This window comes from Eretmochelys imbricata, chromosome 27 (genome assembly GCF_965152235.1).
Source record: "Eretmochelys imbricata isolate rEreImb1 chromosome 27, rEreImb1.hap1, whole genome shotgun sequence".
NCBI lineage: Eukaryota > Metazoa > Chordata > Testudines > Cheloniidae > Eretmochelys > Eretmochelys imbricata.
Window position 1 is genome coordinate 14,677,197 of NC_135598.1, and position 24,765 is coordinate 14,701,961.

At 51.0% G+C, this 24,765-nt stretch overlaps 2 protein-coding genes across 2 annotated transcripts in view; both read right to left on the bottom strand.

The window, feature by feature from the left end:
- Positions 1 to 24,765, bottom strand: part of ZNF385C (zinc finger protein 385C) — a 123,306-nt gene that overhangs the window by 39,223 nt on the left and 59,318 nt on the right. The window lies entirely within an intron of this gene.
- C27H17orf113 (chromosome 27 C17orf113 homolog) lies at positions 6,746 to 13,302 on the bottom strand. The gene is made up of 2 exons (XM_077806481.1): positions 12,692 to 13,302; positions 6,746 to 9,802 (listed from the first exon to the last, which is right to left on the bottom strand). The coding sequence occupies exons 1-2, from the start codon at positions 13,208 to 13,210 to the stop codon at positions 8,270 to 8,272; spliced, it is 2,052 nt and encodes a 683-aa protein (XP_077662607.1). The 5' UTR covers positions 13,211 to 13,302; the 3' UTR covers positions 6,746 to 8,269.

Consider the following 24,765-nt stretch of genomic DNA (forward strand, 5'->3'; position numbering starts at 1 on the left):
GATGGCAACAGACCACCCTGATCCATCTGCAGATAACGTACCCCCCAAATGCCATACGTCATATCTGGTGCAGTATGCATAACTAGAGAGAGAAGGATTCGGGAGTGAACAGGTTACTCAGAACCACTGTCACCATTTGGTGTAACCCACGGATTGTGACTGTGCAATCAAGCCTATTTCTCAGGGTGGAAGCCGCTTGTTTCTGTACCCAGTGCTTAGAAGTCCAAGCAGATTGCAAGACGAATTGTGAGAAAACCTGGATTTGTGCTGGAAATGGCCTAACCTGACGATTACTTTAGATAAGCTATTACCAGCAGGACAGTGGGGTGGGAGGAGGTATTGTTTCATATTCTCTGTGTATATATAAAGTCTGCTGCAGTTTCCACGGTATGTATCTGATGAAGTGAGCTGTAGCTCACGAAAGCTCATGCTCAAATAAATTGGTTAGTCTCTAAGGTGCCACAAGTACTCCTTTTCTTTTTGTCTCTCTCCTGTATCACCATGTGTCTGTAACCTGGAGCCTCACAGAAAGACCTGAGCTGATGATCCAGCTAGACAGCTTGCCTCACAGCTTCCACTCCATGCCGTCACAGTTTGGCCTCGGAAAGGTTACGAAAGACGACAATAAAACCTGTAACAATGCGTCCCCCCCATCTAAAAAAGGGAGGCGAGGGGGACGCTCGTCAGAGCGAAAAAACTGCCGGGATTGGAATAACGGGAGTGAGCACAGCTGTAAACATGGGAATAATTGCCCACGCTTCATGAGCTGCCAGACATCGGCCGGCAGAGCCTCACAACACGCAAGAGAGGCAGGGAAGCGTTATCTACCCCCAGAAAGGGAAACTGAGGCCCAAGCTGCTCTTAATACAGTAGTTCTTGACCTTTTTCATCCTGAGACATCTCCCTCACCCATTTCTATCTAGCTGGGACCTCCTTCCCCTTCACAATAGGGGAAGGGCAGGGCAGTCGTGACCTTCCCAGCTGAAAACCCACATCCTCGGTCACACAGGTGTAGGATGCAGACGTCCTAACTTCCAACCCCTGCATTAGGCTAAGCGTACATTCCCTCTGTGAATAGGGACCACCGTCAACCTTTGGATCTTTCTTTATTAAGCAGGTTGTTACAGGAAGGGACCCAGCCCCAGCAGGAAACACCCTGTGTGTAGGGATTTGACCCGTCATCACAGGAACTGGGTTTCTATAGCATGGTGATGGAGCCATGGCACAGCGTTGGTTGGCTCAGTAATGGGGGAGGGGCTGGAGGGCTCACTTCCACCTGGAATGGGATTTGCATTGCAGGGGAACGTCCCCGGCTTCAGAGGGGTTTGCTCATTCCTAACCCCTCAACGAACCGCTGCCTTCCAGGAACCCAGCAGCTCCCGTCAACCGGAAGGACAATTTGCAGCATTGCATCTACGCGGATGTCGTTACACCAGCACCAACCTCGAACGCTGGTACACTGCTCTGGTGCCAAGCGGCAACGGTGTGAACCGCTCCACGCCCTGCAGCGGGGGGGCATGCTGGGGTAGCTACAAGCAGCTTCCTGACTGCAGACCAGCCCCTAAACACCGGCAAATTGGCACTCCCCAGCTCCTGTCCTCGGGCTGCCTTCAACAAGATCACCCTCCTGCACAACTTCCTCGCTCGCAGTGCCGGCCCTGCCCTACCTTTGCTGGGAGCGAGATGCCGGCAGCAGCGGGGGGCCGTATTTGCGGTTACTAATCAGACACGCCATTAAAATGATTTGCTTTGGCAAAAATGGCAGAGCCCGGAGCTTCATTCAGAGGAGTGGGACGTTTTGCTGATGAAGGGCGTAGATGCAGGATCCTCCGAGATAAAGATCGCCCTGTTTCCCACTGGCTCAGTGCAGGTTGGTGCAGGAGTGACATTCAGGCCTTGGTTTGCTTTCTGGTTTGGCAGAGAACCCGCCGCTTGCTGGGTAAATACCAGGCCCCCTGCCCTTGGGCTCCAGTTCAGGAAAGCACTTATGCACCAACTTCAGCACCACTGAAGTCAGTGGGCTTAAGTATTTCGCTGACTAGGGACGTGCTGAAATTCTAAGCCGAGGCCCCAGCAGCTGAGGCAGAGAAGCCAGAGAATGAGCCCAAATTTTCCTGCTTGAGCCCAAAAGGCAGCATTGCCCAACTTTGCACATAGGTCGCAAACACAGTGCTATACACCTAACTAGCAAAGCACCTTCCAGGGGAGAATCTTGGAGAGCCTCTGAGCCGACCTGAGATCCTACCTGTGGTCTGCCTTAGGCTCCCAACTTTGGAAATCATGCTCCTCCCGCCGAGGGGGGCCTGCACTCACACAGATCCACAGACCTGACGGCTGGAAGGGACCATTGTGATCACCTCGTCTGACTTTGTGCATAGCGCAGGCCAGAGCCCTGCCCCAGGAATTCCTGTCCCCATTGCATCACGGCTCTTAGCCCTCCCGCCCGGGTGTCGGAAAGGACTCCAGATTTGACTTATGGACTCCGAGCAACGGAGGATTGCCCACGTCCCTCGGGAGGTTGTTCCAATGGGTAATTACCCTCCGCCCGCTTGGGAATCAGCCTGGGAGCAATTCAAACGTTTTCTGAAACTTGCTGGTTATTCAAAGCCACCTTCCCGACCATTCTCAAACGGAGTGACTTGGCTCACTTGGGGCCAGCGTGCAGGAAGCACATGCTGCTGCTGGCCACGCAGCACAGTCAGGAAAGGCTCCAGGTCCTGGAGCTCTCTGGCCGGCACTTTTCCCACAGACCACATTCGTTCCTGCACGTTATTTCCCCCCATGCTCCTTTTCCAACAGATCAGTGTAGCAGCCGCCCTGCGGACCATCCTGCCCGTGCACTCGTGACTCGCTAAGACCTGCGCCCTACCGCATGAGCGTCAATCCGGGGGGCTTACTCGTCTCAGAATTTCGAGGACACGTTTTCACGGACCCACTGCTGCCATGAGCAACAGTTGGTACAGCCTCTACCCACGGCATGTGGGGACAGCAGCAGTCTATTTACACGGAAACAATCCGGTTCTCTCGTTCTCTAGGCGCTCCCAACGATGTCTGTTGTCTCTCCAATTCTCTACCCCAGGATTTAAAATCTCTGCCCTCTAGTAGCTTGAACTGAATGTCACTTCAACTACTTTAATCAGACCTTTGGGAATGGTTTTCTGTCCCCACTCCCCACACGCTGGGGGGTCAAAGCATGAGACGGCGCATGGCTGCCATTGTGCTGTGAAAGGACCTGAGCACCTGAAAGGGCGCTGAGCTTCTCAGGGTTTGGCCCAGATGATCAACAGTGCAACCCACTGCATTTTTAGCAACAGTCAGCAGATTGCAATTTCCTGGGGGTTCCTGACAAGTCACAGATTCCTCCTCAGAGCTGGGGTCCGCAGGCTGGGGCTGTGCCCAGCTCAGCGAAGTCACACTCCCCTACACCACAGCTGTTTGGGGCCAATATTCCAACGTTCCGCCACCATCACAGGCAACGGGGTTGGCTCCGGTGGAGGCCCACCAGAAGGCCCATATCCTGCCACTAACTTCACTGCCTAGCTCACTGCAGGATTGGGACCAAAAGATGCGCCGGTTTCTCAAAGCAGAGATCTTCCCTGCAATGATGGGGCACTGGGTATCCATTCCGAAGCCATGAGGAACAACCCCTCTCCCCACATCTGTGGCTGATACTTGGAGTAAATTCTATTCTGCTAATACTCCAGATGACTCCCCCTTCTCCACTCCTTAAAGACCGAGTAACAGCTGCTCTCTTCCCTCACCTACGCATTTTAGAGAGAAAACAAATGGTAGCAAAGTCTGGTCAGTGAGATGAGCTCATGCCAAGATCTGAACATTCAGTGCAAAATCACTTATGATCTTGCAGCTCTATCCACCAAAATACAGCTGCAATCTAGTTGATATTAACAGCTATAACAAAGAACAGGGCTGGGGACATGGCTAACTCAATCACCCCTTTCAACATGCACTGAAGATTGAAATCCTTGGTTTCATTATTCCAGACAAATGGCTTTCCATGCATCTACGCAACCCAAGAACATGCTCTTCTGCTCTGACAATTACCCTGGTGTTTTATTGCGTCTTGCCACTCATATAAAATCCAATGAGTTTAGAAGTAAGAGACTTCCCTTCCCACCCACCCAGCTGCCACATCTGCAAATTCCACATTGAGAGCTGAAGTCATCTTAGGAAATTCCTTTTTCATGCATCGTCATCAATAATGAAGAGCAGGCAGGTCACACGTCACCCTTAGTGACGACTCTGCAACCAGAATGTGGACTCAGTGGGTTGTGTGGGTATAACGGAGGAAGAATATGAGCCAGCAGCGTCTTTCTCGCTGGCCACGACCTGTGACTCCCACAGGACGCAAACAGACTGTCGGATCCTTGGGTGAGTTTGAAGAATAGGCAGTGGTAAGTTAGGGACCCAGTCGTGGTCTTTTTGCCTCTAAGCTGTTCAGTTCTGATCTGGAGCCATCACTTCTGCAGAGTCACTTTTCAGAATAACCTTTTCAGAAGATACAGAGACCAATTGATGCTGCATGTTCCACCAGAGCAGGCGGGTCGCCGGAATCCAGGAAGTGGGGTATACAGTGAACCTCAAAACACTTTCCAGCTCTCAGACGGCATTGTTTTTTGTCACGTTTCGCTCCACCGGCAGAGCGAGCCCCTGATTTTCAATCTGTTAAACGCAAACCTCGCTTCCACATATATGCAATAAAGTTCACCAAGGCCCCCTACTCTCCTTTAGCTCGTGTGTTCACGAGCTATCCTGAAGGTTCCCCGCTCTGAGAAGAAGCGGATAGTGACAGATAGAATACCAGGCCATACACTCTCAGAAGAGCAAACGCTTCCCTAGGAAATGCCTTTACCAGCTTGCTGGAGAAATACCTAGGGAGAGAGGCAGAAGTCAAGGGGCAGAACTGTGCCAGCTTTAGGGATAATAATTGGAACTACACAGGCCCCACAGCTGTACTTGTTATAATAATCACTGATGGCACCTTGAAGTGTTTGCTTCATTTATTCTAAGAGAGAGATGAAGGGAAGGGAAGGGTGGTTTTGTGGTTAAGACACTGAACTGGGACTCAAGAAATCTGGGTTCAGCCACTGGCTTTGCCACAGACTCTGTGACCGTGAGCCAGTCACTACATCTTGCTGGGCCTCAGTTTCCCCATCTGTCAGGTGAGGATAATATTTAAGGCATTCAGATACTGTAGTGTGGTGATCAGTGGGGTATAAATATAGGAGCAGAAAAAGACAATGATGGCAATGAACTGCCCTGCTCCATCGGCATATAGCGCATCCCTGATGAGTCAGACCATATGTAAGGCAGTGAAGGACTCTGGAGTGAAAGCATTACACCGAACCATTGTCACCATCTGGAGTAATCCAAGGATTGTGACTGTAAATTCAAGCCTGGTTAGAACCCAAGAATATTTATCATGGTGGAAACAACTTATTTCTGTAGCCAAAAGTCATAAGTCTAAGGAGACTGCAAGATGAATTGTGTCTCTCAACATCACTACATTTCTTGTCACCCAGCCTGTGTCTTCGTTTTAGTTACAAACTCTTCAGGGCAGGGACTTTCTTTTCCTAAGCATCTGTTCACTGACTAGCACAATGCATCCCTGATTTCAGCAGAGGCCTCTTGGTGCTGCTGGAATACACATAATAACGAAGCAAAACATGAAAAGGAGAGTGCGGTCTGAAGGGTTTTACTTGCTGGATTTACTTTACAAGCATGGAGCATTGTAGCAGCTGCTTTTGGTCCCAGGGAATTTAGTGAGATGGGGTGGGGGGAGGGGATATATTTTATTGCACCAACTTCTGTTGGTGAGAGACATGAGATTTCAAGCTCACACAGAGCTCTTCTTCAGGTAAGTCAGGTGACTTTCAGATTGGCCGTTTTGAAGTCCCCTTGTTTGTGCAGTGCGTGGGATGGACAGCACGGCAACAGAAGCAGATTTAAAGGCTTGCTTTCATTGTAAGGGAGAACGGTGCATAACCCAGTGTAGTGCTGATCCCTGACACAGATCATCAGCATCTCAGCAAGACCGGGTCGCCGGTTTATTACTGCACAGTGGGCACCGAGGAGCAAATGGGGCTATGTACAAAGTGGTGCAAGTCTATTGCAGTCAGCGCAGTTACACTCATTCGCTCTCGGACTGAATTTGGCCTAATGCAGTGGCGAGAGCTGGATTCTTCGGCCTGGTCTACACCTACAACTTACATCACTCAGGGGTGTGAAAAATTTTGCACCCTGTGTGGCAAAGTGTGGCGAAGCCCCACTGTAGACGCAGCTGGGTCGACGGACCCAGCAACCTCTCGAGGGGGTGGCCTGACCACAGCAATGGAAATCCCCCTTCCGTCGCGTTAGCAAGTGTCTACGCTAGAGCGACGAAGCTGCAGCACCGTGGCTGTCCCTCTGCAGCACCCGCAGTGTAGATGTACCTGGAGCTACACCTCCAGCCCCCAAACTCCTGGAGGAGAAACACCCCACTAAACACAAGTACAGGGGGTGGCGATGGAGAGACGCTCCTGGGGACAATGTCAGGTCTGGACCCCCAGGAACGACACTGGGGAAGCATCAGGCGTCACCCACTAACACTGGGAATTCAGGTTGATCCAAAGTCTACTGAAGTCAGTGGATAGACTCCCACTGTCTTCACTGGGCTCTGGATCCTTAGTGGGAAAACGTGCCCTGATGCATGAAATGAGGCTTGGTTCTGCCTGGTGGTAACAGGGACGGTGCTGCTCAGCATGGGAACCTGGAGACTTGGGGGATTTCTGACCTCCTAGTACAGCTAATAATGCCCAAACCCTTTGCTAAACGAGCACAGCCGTCAGGGTGCACAAGCATTAAAATGACGTGATACTTTAGATGAATGTTTTGACTTTATTGCAAATTAAAACCAGTAATAAGGGTCTTCTCCCCCTTCCCTCCCCCAAACTAAGAAAAACACCGCAAATAAGGTAAAAACAAACATAAGCCCATGTAATTAACAAAGAGGACACATGCCATGCAACACAGACTCTATCCGGACATGGATACAAAGGTTAAAAACTTGTGTACCGACCCCATACTAACAGAGGAGCCATCTTACACTTGACTGTCCCAATGTCACTCGCTCCAAGGCGAGGGAACGTTTAAAAAAAAAAAAAAATCAATAGAAACAAAACTCAAGTTTGTCCATAAGGTAGATGTTAAAGGACATTTTCTTTGGTTGTAAGATTGCAGAAGGCTTAGACTGCAACGGAAAGGTTAGGGACAATGCACTGTTCTGAAAAAACCAGGAATTCACTGTTTATTACTTTTTTGGACCCTTGTATATAATTTATTCTGTCGTTGCACCAAAAAAAAAAAAAAAAAATAAAGTCCTTTTAGATATCTTTGTACTTTAACACTAGGAAAGTGAAGATATATTTATTTAATATATATCTATATTTATATAAATTTATATATATATATACACACAAACATATATACACAAGGATTCATTTAAAAGTTTCTATTTCCTTGGTGATTACAAAATCACTCTCCAAATTACTTGAATTTGTAAGGATCATGAGCTGATTCCAACACTAAAAATATTTTGTGCTCAGTGCAAGGAATTTTAACAAGACACTGCTAGGCATGATGAGATGTGTGACGGACCCAGAAAGATATGCTGTCTCTTCAGTGTTCATTCTCTAGGCTCCAAAGAGAAAAAATTGGATATTTTTTGCGGAACAGAACATCAAGAGAAAGCTGCCAGGAACGGTGTGCGTAAGCAACATTATGTTTGAGCTCAAGATATGAGATTTTTTTTTTGAAGGAAAGATAAAGTGAATCTAAACACAATTTGAAATTTAATAGTGTGGCTAAAACCAGCAGGAAAAATGGATATTAAACATTTCAGCCAATTCAATCAAATTTCTTTTGAGATAGCAGGACCGAAATGAATTTAAGAAAAAGCTCCCTTGTCCTGCTTCACAATAGGACTTGCTCAAAAGTTCCCGGTGCTGAACAGAACACTCTTGCAACATTCCACACTTAGCCCTAGATTCTGTAGCGCGTTTGTGCGGCTGGCTGATTGGAAATGATGGAAGAGATGAGAGTGGTAAAGCAAAGGGAAAATCGTAATAATGAGAACAAAACAAAACTCAACCCTTAGATATTCTTGCTTAAATGTAAGGCCTCACACCCTATCAGCAGGGTAACTTCATCTTGGAGTCAAAAATATTTCGTATTTTCACAGTTGATCACCCCAAAAGGTGGCTTGGTTTTCATCTTATTTAACCTGTGCCATGATGAAATCGGATTCTCTCAGACTTTCGTAATACTCGATGGCTAACGCAAAGTCAAACTCGTTAATGGTGGGCCCATCTATAGCGATTTTCATGAAGTTGGACAGGCTGGAGTCCTTCGCATAGCGCCACTGGCTGCGTTTCATGAGTTCCCGGCCCCGGTTGATCTTCTCATAGAGCACCGAGCCAAGAGGCAAGACCAGAGCAATGGCAGCCAGGACAGCAAAGTCCGGGAAGAGCTCGTGCATTTCGGAATGGCTGTAAACCAGCTTGATGCACAGGTCCTTGAAGGATAACTGGCTGAGGCTGAACACTATCCGTTTGAAAAGAGGGAAATCGTTCAGTGCCCTTTCACTCACCACCACCCGGGAATAAGCCTGCAAGAGGAAGTTCAGCTCGGTGATGCCATAGCTGCCGATATCATCCAAAGACTGGGGGTAGCACTTGGGGTTAAAGATGGCAGAGAAGGAGTTGACAGCCTCAAGCACGTGGCTAGGGAATCTATCCAGCAAGTTGCCCCGCACGCTCTCGAGGTAGGTCTCCTTCAAGTGCTCAAAGTTCTTCAGGTGCAACTTGGAGCAGCTGGCAAGCTCCACCCCCTTGTAGTAGAAACGGCTCTCATCTTCCCGGTCCTCTCGAGGATGCTCATTCATCTCGTTGAGGAACTCCTGGAAATTCTGGCCACTTGTGGTCTTCTGGGCTTGCAGGGTGGTGGCGGTGGCAGAGACGATGGGCTTCAGGATGGAGAGATCGAAGTCCTCAATCTGGGGGAACCGACTCAGCTTCTGGAAGACGGGGAGGACATCCAGGAGGATCTTTGTGAAAGCCACGAACTGGAACTTCTTGAGCTCTTCGCAGAGGCCAAACGCCACGGGGGACCTCTGCGATTCACTCTCCAGAAGAAGCACCAACGTAGGCCATGAGGAGTCAATTGCCTCCACAGCTGGGAAGATGGAAGTCCAGTGGATGGTCTTGGGGCCCTCCAGGTCTATCTCGCATAGATCCAGGACACTCTGCAGCTCCTGGAGGCTGTTGCTCTCCCCTTTGAAGTTGGAGTAGAGTCGGTAGACAGCGTCCACCGTGGTCTCGTATTTCCGGACATACTCGATATTTACAACACTCTCAGCTGGCAGCAGGGAGCTCCTGTGGGACATGCAGTGCATCTCAGTGAGAAGAGGACAGATGGACTTCAGCTTGGTCCCCACCCCATTCAGCCTATCGGCCATCAGGAAAGAGCTTTCAGAGCTGAGCCACGTGATCTTCATGGTGGGAACGCCAAAAGAGTGCATCACCTCGACCGCTTTGTCCGCCACAGTGTAGGCCTCCCCAGCTGGCAGCTCAAAGCTGCCCAGGAATGTGATGGAGGTCTGCCCGTCGCACGGGGAGATGGTGGTTGTAAACATGACCAGGTTCCTGTGCTCCAGAATGTCGACCATCTCGTCCACCACCAGCCCAACGAACGGCGAGGCTTTCATCTTGTGCCTGTCCTCATTGTGAAGGACTTTAACGATCGCTGCCTGAGCCAGTTAACGAAGCAGCATCGGGGTGGGCAGGGGGAAAAAAGAAATTAAAATGAATTTCGAACCATGCTTAAAAATACCCCTAAAAGCTGCAAGGTGTCCTGACTCTGATCTCACTTAACCCAGTGTAGAGCCCTGACTCAGGACAGCATTTCAACACGGGCTTAACTTTAAGTCCCATTGACTTTCCATGAGACTTGTGGTCAAATTTTCAAAATGTACCCAAATGACTTAGCCTAAATCCCATTTTCAAAAGCATACAAGTGGCTTAGGAGTCAATGAAAATCAATGGTACTTGGGCACTTTTTAAAAAATGTTGCTCCAAGATCCAGATGTTTAAAGGGAGCTAGGTGCCTAAATTGCTTTAAAATTGTGGCTTAAGTGATTTAGGGGCCTAAACCCCACTGACTTTCAGTGAGACTTAGGCTCCTAAGTGCCTAAATCACTTTTGGAAATGGGACTTAGGTGCTTTCAGAATGTTACCTTTTGGTTCCTAGGTCACTTAGGAGTCGATGGAAGTCAGTGAGACTTAGGCACATTTGAAAATTTTACTCTGAAACACATGCTCAAAGAGAAGCACATGCTTAAACTCCCCCCTTGAATAGATGAGCTTTCCTGAACTGGGGCCTAAATTTGAAGTAACTCCACAGGACTCCCTCCGGATTTTTACACTGGGGTGACAGAGCAGCATCGAGCAGAATCTTTTACATGGAAACTACGAGGACAATTATCCAGGCAACCTTTATTTAAAAAAAATAAAAGCGACTGTATCCTACTCTACTGTCTCTTTAGGCCTTGTTCTCCTTTCATGCCAGCGTCAGAGAGGTAAATCAGACCCAAGATCCGCTGCATTGATACAGCGCTGTTCTTGCCAATTACTATAAAATACGGCAGTATTATTCATTAATATCTATACCGTGAGAGTGCCCACAGGATTCAACTAGGCAGGGCCGCTTTGTGCTCGCTGCTGAACAAACATACAGGAAATTGAAGTCTCTGTTCCAAATTGGTTTGCTTTTTTTAAATAAGGGAACTTGCTGCTCGTTTTGATAAAATGGTATTTGAAAACCCAGGCTAACACTCCTGTTCAGGAAAGCACCTGAGCAAATACTTTACTTTAGGCTTGTGCTTAAGTCCCATTGATTTCAATCAGCCATAAACACATGCTTAACATTAAGCACCTGCTTAGGTGGGATCCCAAATAGGAATGCATTCCTGAATCTCCCCCCTTACCCTACATAGTGACTCCTGAATCTCATCCTCGTTAGAGTATAATTAACATACCTAAGACCTGCTTTTTTATTTTGTTATAATTTCATCAGTTACTCTCATGCTTTAAAAACAAATCACATGCTGAAGAAGCCATGAAACTTCATGGTGTCTTTTTCTCCTTAATTCTATTTGACCCTTTTCATTAAAATACCACTGATTTGAAAAAAAATCCTTTTTTTTCCCCAAATGCTGCAAGTACCATTAGAGGCTGAGAAATCTAATTAGTGGGTTAGTTTAGCTGCAGTAAAATAGGGTTCTTTATTTAGCTAAATGACTGGCAAACAGCCAAAATTCACTACAAATTAATTTGATTTTAACAGGCATGAAACATTTGTAAAATTAAGAAAATCCTCTCTGAACTCTTTGCCTTCAACTTGATCTTCCTGATCACCCAGTTTAGGGTAAAAAAAGGACAAAAACCCCCCACGGTGCTCTGGTATGCTAATTGATCTCTTGAGTTTTTATCATTAAAATATTCATCATTAATTTACTGTGAAATCTGACACATTCAAATAGGAGGGAGGAAAAAAAATGTCTCCGATTTTAAAAATGGATTCTTTGCACTTCCTTCTAAAGGCCACTGGCTGCCCATGTACACTAAACACATGTGAACGAATGCAAAACTCCCTGTTTATTGACAAAGGCCAGTCTTTGATGGACTCTATCACTTTCTACGAACTCCTAGGAATGCCCTCGTTGCCTAATTAGCTGTCGACACCAACAAGATGTTGCATCAATTTTTAATACTGAGAAACTTGTCTTGAGCCTCCACACCAAAGGAACACCAAGGAAGGATCACCAGTTGCAAGTGGTTTTATGTGAAGGTTTAGTGTAGACCAAGAGGCCACATGGCTTAATGGACTGAGCCAACAGGTGACCCCAAGCAACTCATAGGTTCTTGTCCCGACTCTGCCACTATTCCCCAAGGGGGAATTCACCCGTTTGCAAGAGGCCAGCGAACAAGACCTGTGCACCAAATAAGCCGAGGCCTTTTGCAGGCCCTGAACAGCTGAGTGGCCTTGTGCAGTTGCATTAACTTGCCCGTGCCTCAGATTCCCCACTTGTAGAATGGGGCCACACTATTACTTACCCACTTCCCAGTGAGTTTGGTGAGGACTGATTAGGTAACGCCGGCAGAGCACTAAGAGAACATAGAGCACAGTAAGAGTGCCAGGCATCATGATTAACGGTCCATAAAATTATACCAGAACCTACATGGTGGACACCTTCAAGTAGTTTTTTAAGACAGGAGGCTCCCTGTTAAAAGGTGGCTCTTAGACCCTGGTTCAGCAAAGCACTTAGGGACACGTCCAGTGGGACTGGAGCATGTGCTTATGGCTCTGATTCCGGAATGCTTTAAAAACTTTAAGTACATGCTCCTGTCCCACTGATTAGGTAAAGGACACGCAAAGAGCTTTTGTGTACAGGGATGCTTTTCCCAAATTGGGTCCCAGGTGCTTTGCTGGAGATGGGTGTCAGGCCTTTGCTGAACTGGGGGCATTAAGGTGTCTTTACTGGTGGGCATGTCGCCAGCAGCGGGGGCAGCCCAAAGCCATTGTGATCAAGCACAAGGACAGAAAACACAACCGAACAGTGCCCGGCTCAGACACACACCTGCATCTCTTTGACGCTGCTGGGGTGGTAACAGTCATTGTGCTCCGAGGTCAGCAACGCCTGGCAGAGATTGAACTTCTGGAACTCAAGCAGGGAGGAGCACTTCTCATCCGGGATCTCCTCCTTAGCCATCCAGTACACGGTGGTGAGGACAGCGATCTTGGCGGGGTTCACGTCCACCTTGATGACGGAGCGCAGCTCTTGGTGGTTATGGACGCGAGCTTCAAAAGCCAGCTGCTCTCTGTTAACCGCCAGCGCCTGGCGGTGAGCTCCAGAGGTGACGTGCCGCAGCAAGGCATGGCGCTGGAAGTTATCCGTGCCCACGGTAAAGGCATTCTCCGCTTTGCCATGTTTATTCTTCACCAGTGCCTGGCGACACTCTATGCAAAACATGAGTTTCCTTTCATAGTCAAACTCCAGCCACGTAAATTCCTCCTTCCAGTGCTCATTGAAATAGCGCTTGCACTTTTTGTTGGAATTGGAAGTTTCCCCGGCTGGCTTTTTCCCTGGAGGCACCATACTGCTGTGGTTGGGAAATCAAACACTACGGATGAACTGAATTTTCCCTTGGAGGAGCAGCCTCTACATTTAATTTAGTAAGGAAGGTCTAGTACCACTTTCCTGGTTCGACTGGAGATGAAAGAGACAAGGGGAGAGGGATTAGGGCGCTGGCAAACCTTTGTCTTCGCTCATTACTTATTCTTGTCTTTAACGCCGGGTTACGGCGGCACTAAACGACCGCAGAGAGCGCCCAACTGAGTATCAGCCGCCATTGGACAGGCCGACCACTCAGAGAGATTCCTTTACGCTTCTGTCCTCCCTGGCCAACAGACCCTCCCCTTCACCATCCAGAGGTGGCGAGGCGAGGAGTCATACCCTAGCCCAGAGCATGCTTTGCAAGGGCGAGGTGCAGGCTACCAGGGCTTCATCTCTGCTAGCCTCCTCCACCCCATCTGTTCCCTTGGCTGCCATCACCAGCAGCTCAGGGTAATAATGGCAAGAGCGTGAGCACATGGAAAGGTTCCAGCAAATTGTCTACACCCCTCTGAGCCAGGTTAGATAACCCAGGGGTTAAAACTCCATGGGCTGGCCTATGTGGGTGCCCCCAGTGTTGCTATTAGCCATGGAGCCTCACCCAGCAGTAGGAAGTTCATGCAATGCCCCCCTCCCACCAGGTCATGAGATAATGCAGCCCAATGGCTGGTTCTCATTGCCATGAAAACAGGCCCTTGAACAAAGCATGTCTGGAAGCCCAAACAATCCAGCTGCTCCTCCCTTTATCCCCTTTGCATCAGCCCCCCCTCGGCATTCTCCCGTCCCTACTGGGCACACCCTGCCCCAGCGCCTTTGGAGGCTTCCCACCTCACGCACGGCAGTGACGAGCGTTACAGCTGTTCACAGTTCTGGGCAATCGGCCTAGGTTATGACATGCGAGCAAGTCAAAGGCAACTCCGAAGCCCCAGCAAATGCATTTAGTTCCCACCTCTGTGGATGGCCCAGATGCGGCTCACTTCTGCAGTGCTGGGATTTTACAGACAGCTCAAGAAAGGGATAGGAAGTACAAGCGTGAGAAGGAAAGTCTTCTATGCAATGGTCTACAGTCCTCATTTCCCACTGACACCCTTGCAAAGGACGCCTTGTGGCTAGCGGGTGAATCTGCTCCTAGGATTTCCCAAAAGGCAGGGAGAGCAGGTTATCCCACCCATTAACACCCCCACTGGGTGCTGACTTTACTTCCCTACAATGAGAAAGGAAGCAGCATGGGGCACTACAGGGGAAAAGGGCATGGGGGGAACGAAGGAGAGAAGGGAACTGACGTTACTATAATTAACATTTTCATCAAACCGGCAAGCCCTGCCTCCAAACCTGAGCCCACAGGAGAGGAAAGCAGGGGAGAGTCTCCAGCAGCAGAGAGAGGGCGTGCCCCAAAGCTCCACTTCCTACTGGATGGAACGTAGCATCTGTGCCACAATCGTGCACGCTGGCCTCTGCTATGGACTGTGCGGCCCCCCCATCCCCTTCCAAGCCCCACTCGATGCTGTGTGGGTTTCGGTTTCTCCTTGGCTCCAGTGAGAATGCTGCTCCAGGAGACACTAGGCCGGGCACTGCAGCCTCCCCTTGGTTTACGGGTTCTTCGCACTCCTGCTCACCGGACCTCTGAAATCCTAAGCCAACACCGAACTAGCAAGTCTTTTCCCATGTCAGTATATTTCTTCAACCATTTCCTGTCTGAAACACAAAGGGCTGTGACTTGCCCACAGACTCGCCCTCGAATCGCCACGGTTCCCAGGGGCTTCTGGCACAGAAGCATTTCCCGATGGCAGCCAATTGTGCCAAGGCTCCGAGTACTCTAAATTTCCCCCCGTAATCACCCTGTTCATCAAATCTGTTCTTTGTAACACTCCACTGGTCTCTGCTCTCCGAGCACATGTAACCAGTTCAGCCCAGCCGAGGAGGGGGAAGTATACTGGAAGACAGCCACAGCTGAGCATGCCAGAGAGGCGCAGGGCATCCCCCAGCAAAGGTGAGTTGTCACCCAGCCGCACGGACACTCGGAACGGACTTAGCTACGGCAGAACCTGCGCGGACAGGGAAGGGGTGAACAGACGTGTGGGCAAGTGGGATGAGCACCGGACCTGGAGTCAGGAGTTCCTGGGTTCCAATGTTGGCAATGTCACTTCCTCCCCATTGTGACCTCACCTCACTTAGCAAACCTGCCTCAGTTTCCCCTATCTGTAGCATGGTGAGAATGGTACTTCCCTGCCTCCCTTTGGGGTATGGGAGGATGTCTGTGAAGAGCCATGCACCTGCTAAGCACTGTTAGTCCACCTGTGCTATGGGTGAGACCAAGGTCTCAACACGTGGCCATTCCAGCCGGCCAAAAACATTCAACCCAAAGGAAACTTTCACGCTGTTCTACTCCGGCAGGCCAAGAGACCTGATCTGTCATGTTCTGCCCCATCTTTACCCATGCTGGCCTCAAGGCCACCTGGAAGCCTGTGTGGATGTTCTGGGCAGGAGGCAGAGCAGAATTTGGACTCTGCTACTTAACAGCCCCTCATGCTGGGGAGAAAGCTCCTAACCCTTGGTACTCTTCCCTGTTCAAAACCCTCCCACACAAGCACATGCCTCCTGCAATTGCCCACCCACCAACTGTACCAGGAACAATATTTACCTGTCTTGCACCTAGATGCATTTGGCACATGGAACTGTCCCCTCTCAGGGCCTGATCCGAAGCCCACGAAAGCCAGGAGTGCCTTTCCACGGACTTCACTGAGCTTTGGAGCAGGTGCTAAAGCAGGAGCAAAGGATCTGCCAGACTGGAGCATACTAGAGTCCATCTAGTCCAAGAGCCTGTCTCTGACAGCAGTCAGCATCAGATGCTTCCGAGGAAGGAAAGAGAAACCCGATACTGGGCCCACCTGCCCAGAGGGGAGGTTTCCTCCCCACTGCAGGGTATTCATGCCTTGAAGCATGAAGGTTGATATCCTTTTGAATCTAATGTAGCCATTCTGTTTTCTTCCAAGACTGAGGGTTCCTTGGGGCAGCTCCTGTCCCCTCCTCTGCCTGGTGCAGCTGCGAGCACACAGGAAAAAGGTTCCAAAAGCGAGAGGCTCTTTTGCAAAGCTTGCAGCCTTCCTGCCCAGCTTAAGCCCAAGAACCTCACCCTCAGCTCCCCTGGGAAGGAGAGAGAAACGTCCCCTCCTGGGAGGCCATGATGGCCCTGCCTGTCTAAAGGTCAAAGCCAAAAGCTTCTTGCTAAATGTCTCCTCGGCCACTGCCAGTCAGACAGCGCCTGGGGAAGCTCCACCAGGTCTCCTGTCTCCAGCTGCCTGGCGGCCCCACCAAGACTCTCCTTGAGAAGCAGCCGCTCCCAACCATCCCCCAGGTGCTGTGCCAGGTAACTCCTCTTCCCTGAGTGGGACACAGCTTTTGCACGGGATGCAGGGGAGGAAAGACCCAGCAGAGTGGGGGCTGGTAGCCCAGCAAGAGAAGGTCTTGGGTCCTAGGACACAGACACAGCCCCGCTCACAGTCCCCACAACAGCCCACGCTCCCCCTAACTGCCGCTTTCCCAACAGGGAACGTCACTGCTCACCGTACTAACACTCGGGCAGTCATGGTAAGTCTCTCCACCCCAAAGACCCTGATCCTCCTCAGAGCACGTGAGATGGCTCAGGGTCCCTCAAACTCGCTTAGCTCCCAGAGCACTGGGTCCCATCCATTCCCCCGCTAGTCTGCCCCAGCGTCCACCCCCACCTGCGCCTTCCCTGGGATGGTAGCATGGGCCATGGCTAGCTCTCTGAACTCACAGGGGGTGCGAATGCATCGACCCGCTTCCATAGCCTCCCTGGGAGCACTCAGCAGAGCTTCCGTGGGGGAACAAGTGACATAAGAAGAATGGCACCTTAGAGACTAACCAATTTATTTGAGCATGAGCTTTCGTGAGCTACAGCTCACTTCATCAGATGCATACCGTGGAAACTGCAGCAGACTTTATATATACACAGAGAATATAAAGTCTGCTGCAGTTTCCACGGTATGCATCTGATGAAGTGAGCTGTAGCTCACGAAAGCTCATGCTCAAATAAATTGGTTAGTCTCTAAGGTGCCACAAGTACTCCTTTTCTTTTTGCGAATACAGACTAACACGGCTGTTACTCTGAAACCTGTCATAAGAAGAATGGGGGCAGCTGAGCCCCGAACACTAGAACCTCCAGCCCCAGGTATCTCCCTACACAGAGGGACCTGAGCTGCTACAGTCTTTAGGATCTCGAGAATGCTACCGTAATACACACAATAATCACGGATCACAATAAAACCTTCCATTTTCTCTGCTCTCTCCCAAACTCCAAAACAAACAAACTGACTTCACAGCCTCTCACCCTCTACAAAGAGCATCAAGCAGGTTGTTTTGTTTTTTTTTTAAAAAAGGACTAGCCTAAAAAAGAGTCAAAAATATGTTCAGGACTGCCCATCCCAAAGGCAAGGATCAGCCGAAGAATTTGCCTCTCCAATGCACAGAGCTGGGGGCGGGTGGGGGGGACCTGGGCTAAAACATGGGTAAAAATGCATCCAACCATTTCCTTGCTAAAGTGAAAGCACTCGGAGAAAGCGAGGGGTGGGCAAGGTGCAGTGAAAAGCAGCAGCTCGTCCTGCATTTCCTGGATCCGGAGCAGCTGGTGTGGGCGAACTCCAGGTCTGCTCACTCCCCTTACAGCTGTGAACTAGGCAGATAATCAAAAGCCATGTTTCCTTCTCAGATGAGGCTGGTGTGTGTGTCTGGGGGGGAAAGTGACCAAATTCTTTCCCATCCCCTCCGGGGCATCCCCCCCATTTCGCCTGGCTGGAGAGAGGTTTGGGCAGATGTATTTTGAAGACAATAAGCCCCTCTCCTGACATCCACGCCTCAAAGACCCCAGCCAAAGGCCAGATTACAAACACACCGCTGACATTCCCACCTGGCTCCTGATCTCTGACCAGGTTTGGATAATTGCTTAGAGAAGAGCAACATCCTCCCCCACAGCCACCCCCCTGCATAGCCAGCCCCCCAGATACGTACCATTGAAAAGCTGCCATAGGATTTGGGATGGGGGGGGCGGGCTTGCAAACCTCCCGGATTTTTTTTTTTAAATAGAGAAAATAACAATCAAACCAGCCCCCCACCTCTTGTAAACCAAAAATTACGCCCCCCCACCGCCCCAAGCCAGCGACTTCCCAAGGCATCAGGGGCAGAACCCTGCAGGCTGCTGCCAAGCCCAGCCCCCCCTGCCCCAAGGAAGCGGTGCCCCGGGAGAGGCAGGGATGTGTGGAGACAAAGCCCTGCAGCCCTGCACACACTCACTGGGACATGGGAGCAGCCATCTTGCTCTGTGGACTCTCTGCCTGCTCAGATGCTCTCAGCTGCCAGCAGCTGCAGTGGCCACTAGCGGTGGCCAGGGCTGGATGGGGAAAGGGGGGGCTGGTGGGAGGGGGGATTTACTGGAGGGGCCTGTCTCTCCCCAGGTGATTTATTTCCCCCCAAGCTACAGGCCTGACCTCCTTCCAAAAAAAAAACCCCTTTCAGGCTGAGGCATCGCCCACACTGTGAGCTGCTATTTGGATTAATGATGTGCAACGTGAGAGCACCCAGACAGCCCAGCTGAGAGTATGCCAGCTGCTGCACATGGTAAGAGGCAGCGCCAGGCCTGAGGAGTTTACAAGACAGACAAAGGGAGGGTCCCCAGAGACGCCATGGGCCCCTTGGAGAGGCGGTCAGCTCCTGTATCAAGCAGTCATGAACGAAGCGGCTCCCCCGGGGTGTCTAGCTGGGCAATGAGCTCTTTGGAGAAACCCAGCTCCGAGCTTGGCGACCATGGTCCTACAGGGAGCCTGTGGCAGAGGTAGGAATCGAACCCTGGGCTCCTCTGCTTTACAGAACTACCCATCCCTGCATCGTCTATACGCCTTCAAAAACAGACTCCTGCCCCCTTCCCCAGCCGAAAACAAATCTCACCTAAAGGAAACGTCTTTTAACCTCAACGCAGGCAGGTCTCATTTCCCCCTCTCCCTCCCCCTCCCCGATTTTTGTATGAGGCTGGAGCTACAGTGCTGGATGCGGCAGAAAAACCTCAGCAGAAGAAAGCAATCCAAAGGTTTCCATTAACTGTTCATTTGTAAATTCCGAAGGATGGACGTTTATTTTAAAAAACAAACACCCAACAAAACAAAACAAGACCAGACCATACATCCTCCTGCAGGTTTTGCAATCCAAACATGGCATCGCTGTTGGCGACCTGAACCCAAAAGGGAAACATGGGACATGGAAAGTGGAACAAGGAATGGCCAGCCTGGAGCAGACCCAAAATCCCTTAGGTCCAGTATCCTGGCTCTCACTGAGGCCAGCCCCAGCTGATGCCAGATAACAGAAATGGATCAGCCGATGATTGAAACTAGCCTATTTCCCCCCCAGCTATTATAGATACTGACTCACAAGTCAAAATGAAACAGACTAGTCTGGTTTTGTGGTACAAACAATGGTGGGTCAAAAGGAAGTTTTAATGTGGTAAGGGTCTGTCTGTCGGTGAGCAAAAAACCACCATGCACAATTTTGAAAACGACACTGCCCCTTGAGACCTGAAGAAGCGCTCTGTGCAAGCGCGGAAGCTTGTCTCTCTCACCAACAGAAGTTGGTGCAGAGAAGATATTACCTCTCCCAGCTTGACTCCCCCTTTAAACAATTAAGTCAGTCCTGTGGCTCTATAATACCATAAGATCACACTGTATCATGGGCAGGTCTGCCACATCTCTCTTGCTGGAGACGCTCTCGATAGAGCAATAGTTCAAGAGTATCCCCTCTTGGGATGAAAAATTCTGCAACGTAATTTCAGGAGACATCAAAAATCTTCCATCACATTAGAGGCAACACAAAACAGGGGCTTATCATGGAAACCGTTAGGCAACCTTAACTACTGCCAACCTTAACTATTGATGCTGCCAGCACTGCCTATAATTTGTAAACTTCACTCATTCATGTTTCTCCCAGCTTCACGGCTCTGAAGGAGAGAGGTTTAGGCTTGGCCCACAGACAGTTTTTGTCCCACTACAGCTAAGTGGGGTAGGGGAGGTGGTTTGTTACCAAAATCGTTATAACAGGCACGACGCTGGTGCGGATGCAGTTACACCAGCCTAAACGTGCCTTTTACCAGGAGATATTATTCTCCTTCCCATTTAGGTTTAGCTATACTGGTGTAAAGCTCCTACCGAGGCTGTAAGCTCTTTGGGGCAAGGAATAGGGTTTCTTGGGCGGGGCAGAGGGTGTATAGCTCTGCACAGGGGGTCCTGGTCCATTGGGGCTGCTAGGTGCTGCTGTGATACACGTGGTAAGTAAATAATAATCATAATATACCGATACGACTGCGTCTGCACTAAGGAGAGCTAGACCAGCGTGCTGACACCCGGACAGGTAAAGCATGATGACTTCCGTGTTACTTAGATCAGTGGTTCTCAAACTTTTGTACTGGTGACCCCTTTCATATAGCAAATCTCTGAGTGCGACCCCCCGTTATGAATTAAAAACACAATTTTTATATGTTTAACACCATGATAAATGCTGGAGGAAAAGCGGGGTTTGGGGCGGAGGCTGACAGCTCTTGACCCCCCATGTAGTAACCTCGTGGCTCCCTGAGAGGTCCCGAGCCCCAGTTTGAGAACCCCAGACTCAGATGCTGCGAACAGGCATATACGTGACTCTGCCAGACCGGGGTCCCCCGAAGTCACCCAGGCTGACTCACCAGTGTAAAGGCAGGCATATGCCCATCTGTTTGCAAGTTCAGAGCCGGATGCTCAAACTAAAGTGTCACACGGCGCCAGGTTTACAACGGAGCCAAGGGGAAGGGGCCCATTACAGACCCGTCTAACCCATCCACACGGCTGGGTCTGGCCCCTCGCCCGGGGCAGTCCAGCGCCCAGGCCTTGCTGTGTAAGCGTTTGCTCACCTGTAGTGGGCTTGCCACCCAGCAGCCGGGCTCCACCACGTGGGCCGGGCAAGGCAGCTGGCCACGGGGCCAGTGGGCGCAGCTGGGCCAGGCAGGCTCTCGGGGGTCGCGTCCCAGAGGTCTGCCCTGCTCCCCAGTGCGGGTCTGGCTCCCACCGGTCTCTTCTGCCCGCCACCTGTGGGTCCCCACTCGCCTCCCCGGGGCTGAGCCACCTGGGATAGGTGCAGACCCCGGGCCGGTCTTGGCCGGTGGAGGGGGCAGTACGGGGGGCTCGGGCAGGGCCCACCAGACAAGTGGTCCTGAGGGAGCCTGGCCCAGGCAAGCCCTGCTCCTGCTCCGGCCTGGCTGATCACACTGTGCCGGGGAGCCAGCCCTGGTCACCCTGCCGGCTCAGCCCGGCGGACATGGTGAGAGTGTGGCCGAATGCAGGGCATGGGGGAGTGGGTCGTGGGGTGGGGTGCTGAGCAGTAGGGGAGGTTTGTGTGGTTTGGGATGCTGGGAAGTGGGAGGTTGGGGGGGGGGCTTGGCAGTGGGGGTGCTCTGTGTGTGTTGGGGCCCTGGCCAGTGGGGGGTCTGTGTGGGGCCCTGGGCAGTTGTGGTGGGGGTCGCTGGGCAGTGGGGAGTTTGTGGGGGGTGCTGGGTATAGGGGTCTGTGGGTAGTGGTGGTGGTGTGCAGGGCACTGGACAGTTGTGGTGAGCGGTGCGTGGGGGGGGCAGTCTCAGAGCGGGAGGGCACTGGGCATAGGGGAATGGCGGGGTGCGGTGTGGCACAGGCCTGCCCCCAAGGGCAAAGGACCTGGAACGTTTTCCTCTCCTGCCTGATGCCTGGATGGTTGGAGGGGGACCCGCTCCCGTGTGAGGACGCCTGACCGCTCTGGAACGTTAACAGCTGGAGGGATTTACACCCCCCCACACACACCCCCAGGGCTTACCCTTCAGGAGAGGAGCCTGCATGTACCTGTTTTTACCTCCCCGCTGCCCGGCCCCATCTTGTCCAGCCCCTGTGGGGTGCAGAGACGTGGCTCTCGCCTCCTGCTTCACCTGTTCCTGGTGTGGAGCCAGAATTAGATGAAGGGAGGTGGGGCAGGGACTTGGGTGGAATGTGCTGGATTAGGAGCTGTATTGTATCTGGCGGAAGCTGGCCCTTGGAACGGGGAGGGGAAGGCTGCCAGCCTGGAGAGCGAATTCCTCTCTCTGAGGGTTTTTTAAAGATCTGAGACAGGCTGGCAAGAGATGCCTTGTCCCAGAATGTTCTCGCCCGGATACCTTAGCTCCCGCCTCGCACTACCAGGCCCTGAGATGAAACCAAAGACGGGGGCTCGGAAGATGAAAATGCGCTCAGGCAAGTGAGAGAGAGGACTTGGTCTTTTGAATCACTTTCACTGCACCAAGCGCTCTCCTCCTCCAGTCTCACAGGAGCCCACATTAGAACTTGAAAGATCATTTGGCTCCAGGGCTAATGAACAGAAATGTCCAGAGGACCCTACCGGCTGGGAAATAGAGGCGTCCGGAAGCGCAAAAGGCTAACCCAGTTTCCAACAGACAGCAGGAAAGATTCATCTCCGCTCTCCCTGTCCTTGCACTGAACCTCCTTCCACTAGGACCCACTGCCAGGGATGGAGCAGCCTGGTCTAGCCAGGAAGTGGGAACTGCTTACATTATCCCTGGGATCTGGAAAATGATATTAGCCACATTCAGTCCTGCAGGCTACTGTGCATTCCACTGGAGGGTGGGAGGGAAGTGGTGGCTAATAGGGTACCAGATCTTAGGGGAGACCCTACTGAAAACATGCAGAATTGGTGGGTAAACAGCACCTAGCAATTGCTATAGGGTCCATCTAGGCCCAGCGCTACTTCAGAGGAAGGTGCAAGAAACCCTGCCGTTACAGGGTAACTTGCTCTCAGGGGAAATTTCTTCCTGGCCATCAATAGAGAGATACGGGCTCGTGCCCCGACGCAGGAGAACTTCTATCCCCTCCAAAACCCTGGGACAACTCCAGACGTTTTTGTTTACCCAGCAGCCCCCAGTCAACATCCCAACCCCTCAGCAAGACTCACGCACTCCAGAATGACCCCAGCAGCAACACCCCAAACCATTAACATCCGGTCGACTCACCAAGGGGTGTATGCGCTTAAACTGAATTTCGATGCGATCTTCTTGCTGCAACCTCTCCGCGTTCCTTCCCATGCCCCTTCTTGTCACGTTACATCTCCTATCTCACTGTGAGCTGTTTGGGGCAGGGACCTTCGTCTCTCCGTTCTGTAACATGCCTGCCACATTTCTGGGCACTCTACATGTCATAAATCATTCTAACAACAGATGGGCCGCAGCTCTCCTTGGGACAGCAGCAGGATTCTTAGCAGCCTTCTCAGAAGTGCACCTGTAATTTAAACTTGTCTCCATTCGGAGACCACAACTGCTAAAAGGGAAGCCCTGAGATTAGCTAGCGAATTGGCCGAGGGAGATTTGTGTTTCTAGGTAGGCCTCCGGCTGCTCCCCCTTGTTATCACCGATTGGGTTTCAGCACCGTCACATGCTCTACAGAGCAGGAACATGAGTTGCTCAGAGAGGTTCCCAATTAGCCCTCACCAGGAAGGCAAGGGCATTTGGGGCACAGGAGCCAAGTTAAGATTCAGCACAATAAACATGGTTTACTACGGCATTCCCTTCCATGTCTGATCAGGAACCAAGGGCACTGCTCCTCCGGGGCCTGAGTCAGAAGGTCCTGAACACTTCCAAGAGGTGCTGAGCAACCTGATTTCCAAGGGCTCAGCACCCATCTCTGGGGCCAGACTTTCAGCAGGCATGTTGGGTGCTGGGCTCTTTTGAAAATCTGGCCACTTACCTTGGTAGTTAAAGGGGCACTGGATGCTTTGGAAGAGCTAAAGAAATGCCCTGGCTCCTGTTCCCCTGGTATCCAAGAACTACATAACCTGGGATGTATTTATCCATCCAGCACTCCGCTAATGTAGAGAAGTACCATCCCCATTTTACAGCTGAGGAATTGAGGCAGAGAGAGACTAAGTGACTGCCCCAAGGTCACACAGGGAGTCTGTGGCATCCCCAGTCCAGTGCCTTATCCACAGGACATCCCTCCCTGCTGCTGGTTGGAAAGGAGAAAGAGGAAATAAAGAGGCGTGCGGGGACAAGTAGGAGCCATCTTTTCATAGGACGGACCTGCCACGTACGGATCGCTTCAAGCTGACAGGGTTTCTAAACAGCTCTTGGCCAAAGCATCCTTTTACCCTAATTGGAGGGTGTTTGGATGTTGGATAGTTTGCAGAATAAACTGCTCCTCCCCAAGCTCTGGTGATAGACAGTTTTAATAACAAATCCTGTGTTTTTCCATATCGGAAATGTTCCCTGTCCCTAGGAATTCCCAGCCTTTCACAATTCAGAGGAGGGACGCAGACATGCACATGGCACTGCCATCCTCTCAGCCTGCAGAACCCCCTCTTGGCAGCGAATGCTTCCTCCCGTCAGCCTCCTCCTGCTCCCTTCGTCCGATACGGTTTAGAGGAGCTGGTTCTTTGGTAAATCGCTCCCATCACCGAGAAATACCTGCTGGCCTACCTGCTCTGTAGCTCCAGGCAGGACT